General features: G+C 58.6%; 1 protein-coding gene across 1 annotated transcript; it reads right to left on the bottom strand.

Annotated features, from left to right (window-relative positions):
- Nucleotides 1-323: 323 nt before the first annotated feature.
- Nucleotides 324-4,264, bottom strand: UBALD2 (UBA like domain containing 2; the record flags this gene model as incomplete). The annotated part of the gene is made up of 3 exons (XM_080712851.1): nt 324-638; nt 3,975-4,037; nt 4,145-4,264. 3 exons carry the CDS (start codon nt 4,262-4,264, stop codon nt 324-326), a joined length of 498 nt encoding a protein of 165 aa, XP_080568977.1.
- Between the last annotated feature and the right edge of the window lie 1,419 nt (nt 4,265-5,683).

Genomic DNA, 5,683 nt, shown 5'->3' with positions numbered 1-5,683 from the left:
ATTCTCGTGGCCTTCCCCTCTGGCCCCAGCACCTCAGATGTGCCAGCCCCACCCTCGTACATTAGTTATATTTCTATTTCCATATATATTATAGTTATATATTAAAAAGAGAAAAAAAACTTGCCCAAAGAGAAACTCCTAAGGGACCCAAGTGGCCCAGGAAGTTTACTGCCCCCCCCCCACAAAAATTCTTTTATAAAATCTTCCAGTGCGGTCTTCAGGAAACCCCCGCCCTCTCCAACTCCCCCCTCCCTGGCCCTCCTGTGTCCCCACAACCCTGGACTGCTACCCTGCTCCAGCCCAGTGCCTGGCGGCATCCAGTCTCATCTCTGGCCGTCCATCGCTGCCACGGCTTTCTGCGGGGCACCCCCCTGCTGCGCTCCAGGGGGCCAGGTGGGCTGTGGGCAGTGGAGACGATGGAAGGAGGTAGTGGGGGAGGAGGGCGGGATCCAGTGGGCCTGGTGGCTGGGGGGGGACGAGGCCCAGAAGGGGCTGAAGTTTGCAGGGGGGGAGCAGGCCACGGCTGTCATGGGGCTGTTGCTGCTCTGCAGGCCCTCAGAGGCTCGAAGCTTGGAGAACATGACCAGCGCGTCGGGGAAGTTGGGCGGTGTGGCAGGTGTGTTGCTGGGGGTACACATCTGCGGGGAGAGAACACAGGTGTAGGGAGGGCTACTCACCAGGCCCTCACACGCCCCTTGGCTCGCACCGCTCGGCCATGGCCAGCTTCCACGGGACTGAAGCACCCCTCTCCCCCAGAGCCAATAAAAATGAAAAGCCAGGGCAAAACCCAACACTCCCATCAAGGCGGAAGGAGTGCCGCGTGGCGCTTGGAAACGACAAGGGCATAAGGAGGGAGTGGCCGATTCCGACACGCAGCTGAGGTGCCAGATCAAAGTGAAAGGACAAGGAGTAGCTGGGGACACCACTGCCCAGCGCCTCCCCTGGCCGAGGAGGCAGCTGCCTGCCTCCATCATCCAACCTCAGAGGTCCCAGGGTAAGGAGAGCGCTGGCTACCGGGAGGCCGCTTTTTGGCGTTGAGTCTGGCTCGTGCTCACAGGCATCAGGCCTTGGGGACTGTGCCTCCGAGGTCTGACTTACCCACAGAAGGCCCGGCTGGCTGGATTACTCTTTACTCTTGTTCTGTGCGTGTGTGGGGTACTGGGGATTGAACCCATTCTACCTTCAAGCTACACTCCCAGCCCTATTTTATTTTTATTTTGAACCGGTCTCGCTAGGCTAATGAGAGCCTCACTACTTGCTGAGGCTGCCCTGGAACCTGTGATTCTCCTGTCTCAGCCTCCCAAGTACCAGGTTTATAGGCCTGCGCCAACACACCCAGCTTACTCTATACTTATTCTTTACAAAATGAGTAAGAAAAATGAGGCCCAAGGTCAAGTTTTGAGAGAAAATGCCAGCTAGGCCTGAGCGTGAGTCCAGCAGATGGAATTTCCAGGCTCTCAGGTCTGCGGGCCCAAGTTCTAAACCTGTGTCCAGGCCACACTCTGCGTGTGCCCACTCGTTTGCTCACTGGAGGGTGATTTGGGCCTGGGCTCCCGCTGTCCTTGGCTAGAAAATAGCAGATCTGCCAAAACAGCCCCTCCCAGCCCTCCTCCAGGGGGTAAGTCCCAACAATTCTAGGGCCTTCCTCAGCCACAGCCCTGGGGGTGGGGCATGAGCAGCCCAGAGACCTACACAAACTGGTTCCAACCTCAAAGCCGCTTCTCCCTTTCCCAGGAAGCCCTGGGAGTCCTTCTCTGAATTTCTCCTAATTTTAGCAGCACTGGCCCCTCCCCTAGGCACAAGGCTGGGGTGGGGTGGGCATAAGACTCCAGGACTTCACCTGGAAGGAGAGCCCAGGAGCAGTTCTGTGATTAAACCCAAACCAGAAACTGAATGGGGCTCCCACCCCAGCCTGCTTACAGAGGCTGGCCCACATCAGCTCGGGGAGCTCTGGCCATTGTCTAACCCACGGGCCCTCCCAGGAGGCTAAAGGCCTGGGCCTGAGGCACAGCCCCACCCAGACATTTCCCTCCCCCCTTCAACCATTCCCTGCCCCCCCAGGGCTGACTTCTCCGCAGCAGGAAACAATGAATGGGGTGGGGGTGGGGGCCAATTGCATCACAGCATCGTGACCGACTTCCCCAGTTCACCCAGCCAGTGAGGCCTATCTCCCCCGACAGCCGCTGGCTCCAGAGAACAGCCTGAATGGCCAACAGGGCCTGTGCCCGCCTGCCTAGGTGAGCCTGGGCAAGTTCCTGCGCCTCTCTGGAGCTTCTCTACTTTGCTAAGCCAGGGGTTTGGATCAGATCCCCTAAAGCCCCCTCCCGAGGCTCTAGTGAACCCGGTGTCCCCAACCCTGGCCAAGGTCCTCTGCTTCCAGTCTGAATTGCCCTTCTCCTCCATCCCGTCCAGACCCCAAATGGGACTCTCGCTAGGCGCCTGCCTGGGAAGCTTCCAGCACCTGTGGGGATCTCCAGCCATCTACAGGACCATCTTTTACCAGTTAATCATGTCTTGGGTCACTTCTGGTATTGCCGCTCTGCAGTGACCAGTCCCTGGTGTTTTTATTTAACGAGTTCCTTTGGTTTATTTTGTCTAAAGAAACTGCCAACTCCGAGGGCAGGGACTGTGAGCCCGTGCTGATGAAGCACCTTGTCTGTCACTGATGCACACACTGATTACAAGGTCTGGTAACAAAACCTGCCCTCTCTCCAGGGAAGCTCCCAAAAAGGATTACAACGCCCCAGGGATTTGCAGAGCCAGGGAAAGAAGCAGCAAACAGGATGCCTGTCGCTGGCTCCTCTCCCTTGCAGCCACCCGGGCTCGCTCAGAAGGCTGTGCTGGACACCCTGGCCTTTTCAGGGCGGCCTCGGTCTCCAGGCTCTTTAGAGGAGGGGAAGGAGGCTGGGAGCGCCCAGGGTTTATTTCCTCAGATACTGGGGAGGGTGTCCTCTTAGAAATGAGCCCCCCCTGGGTTTTGCTAAGAACCTGGCCCCAGCAGCCAGCACCACTCTCATTATCCTCCAAATGCCACTCATTTGATTCATTCAGGAGCTGGTTCAAAAGTCCACAGAGACCCCTCTCTACCTGTGAGCGGAGGAAAACAAGAAGAGACCAGGAGAAGACACAGCAGAGGCCTCGAGGGAGCCGTGGGCAAGGACACCCAAGTGTAAAAATGCCAAAAATGCACCCTGGAAGCCCCAGCACCAGGCTCGGTCCCTCCCCCACGCCGGAGCTAATAGGTAACTAGGCAGGTGGGGTGGAGGGACGTCCTGGGCCTCAAGAAAGCAGGGTACCCCCTGGCCAGGAGGGCAAAGGCTCCGGCCTGGGGCCAGGCTCAGGGAGAAGAAAACAAATCCAGCCCTGAGCCACTTCAGTTTCCCGGATCGTGTGTCTCCTACCACCACTGAGATTAAACAAAATTCTTGGCCTTATCTTGGTCAAAATCCGTGTGTCCTCCAGGAGCTGGGTACCTTCCCCCGGGCTCTGGAGGGCCAGCATACCTCTGTGAGCAGGGCCGGCCTTCCGGAGCCAGGGTGGATTTATCCTTTCCCCGTTTCCTGCAGCGCAGGGTGTGTGTGGAGGGGGAGGGGGCCGCGCTGCACACAGCGAGAGGGGTTCCTCGGGACCGCGCAAATGCCCCAACTCTCAGTCGCCCTTTCCCCGGGGCTCCCCCGACGTCTGGCGACCACGGAGCCCCCTCCCCAGCCCTGACCTCCCAGCTCCTGCGCCCCTGCTGAGAGCCCAGAGACCACTCCCCGCTCGCCCCCCTAATCCCGGCGCCCCTTCCTCCCGGGGGGGCCCAGCCTCGGGCCCAGGCCCGGCCACCCGGAGGCGGGTCCCAAAGTTAGGCGAGGCAGCGCCGGGCCGGGAGCGCTCTTTCCTGGAAGACATTTTGGCTCTTTGTTTACATTCGCGGAGCGGCGCTCCCGGGCAACATGGCTGTCACCGCCGCGGCTGACAGCCACACTTACCATCTGGGGGTGGTGGTGACTGCCGGGAATGTTGGTTTCTTGGAAAAACGTGCTCAGGGCGGTCTGCAGACAAACACGGCAGAGCGGGTCAGCGCGGCGCGCCCCGGGGGGGTCCCCGCGGCCCTCCAGGCCCCCCCCCGGCCCGGCCCGGCCCGGCCCGGCCCGCGCACCTCGAACTGCCAGTGGGCCGCCTGCAGCAGCTGCTTCGCCTGGTCGGCCGCGCAGCCCGCGGCCAGCACGAACTGGTTGATCATGACCTGGTGCCGCAGCTCGTCCATGTTCACCGACATGGCGGGCCGGCCGGCTGCGTGGATCCGGGGTGCGCGGCCGCGGGAGGCCGCCGTGGGCTCGCGCTCGCCGCCGCCCGGCGAATGTTGTGGTCCGGCTCCCGCGGCGCGGCGACACCACAAACAACAGCGCGGGGCGGGGCCGGGCCGCCCCAACGTTCGGGGGCCGCGAGCCGCCGCCGCTGATTGGCCGGCGCGCCGCTCCGCCGGCTCGCGGCTCCCCGGCCGACGTTCGATTCGAATCCTGCGGCCAACCCGGCCGCTCTGTTTCTCTTTTGGCCCGGCCGCGCCCATTGGCGGAGCTCCGCGCCGTGCGGCTCCTCGGGATTGGCCGGCCGCTGTGTTTTGGCTAATCCGGGCTTGTGGTTGGCCGCGGCCGGATGTTGGGGGCGGGCCCGAGCGCGCGGATTGGCCTCGCGTGGGCCCGTTTGAACGCAACTTGAAAACCCCGAGTGCGTGCTGATTGGTCGAGGGCCCTCTGTTTGCTGTTGTAGGCTTGGGGGTGGTGCGGCCAAGTTCATTCATTACTTCATTGAAACTGAACATGCTCGGCTGGAAAAGCAAGACAGAGAGGCTTTGACTCATTTCCTCTAAAAGATGTGGTCATCTCGAGAAACAGAGTGATCAAAATAGAAAACAGACAGAACCTTTGCAGCTGCCCAAGTCTCAGAGTCTTTTGTTTTTAAAATAACTTTCAGTCTTTTTTTTTTTTTTATTAATTTGACAAATGTACAACATGAGGCCCAAGGTTCAATTCCCAGCGCGTGCGCGCGCACACCCCCCCCCACACACACCACGCAGAAAAAAAAAAAATAGACGAAGCAAGTTGGGCCGGGCGTGGTGGCACACGTTTGTAATCTCAGCATTAGGGAGGCTGAGACCGTAGGATCGCGGTTCGCGGACAGCCTCAGCTACTTAGTGAGGCCCTCTGCAACTCAGTGAGACCCTGTTTCAAAATAAAGAATAAAAAATAGGGCTGGGGGTGTAGCACGGAGGTAGAATGCTCTTGGGTTCAATCTCCAGTGCTAAAGTCAATCAATCAATTAACAAATAAATAAATATAAAGTTTTATATTTTATAAAGGTGTAGCTCAGTGGTAGAATGTCCGTGGATTCAATTCCCAGTAACCACACACACACACACACACACACACACACACACACACACACACACACAAGGGCAGAGGAAAAAGTAAAAATAAGTATTATGAGCCAGGGTTGGTGGCACACGCTTGTACTCCTAATACTAGGGAGGCTGAGATAGCAGGATTGCAGATTCTAGACTGGCCTCAGCAATTTAGCAGGACTTCCAGCAACCTGCAGAGACCCTGTTTCAAAGTAAAAATAAAAAATTGAAAAGAGGTAGGGGTGTAGGGGTTTAGCTCAGACAGAGAATGCCCCTGGGTTCAATCCCCAAAACAAA

Source organism: Muscardinus avellanarius, assembly GCF_963383645.1.
Source record: "Muscardinus avellanarius genome assembly, chromosome: 16".
In the NCBI taxonomy this organism is placed as follows: Eukaryota; Metazoa; Chordata; class Mammalia; order Rodentia; family Gliridae; genus Muscardinus; species Muscardinus avellanarius.
Note: the sequence above shows the minus strand (reverse complement) of the source record. Positions and strands in the feature narration are given on the sequence as shown.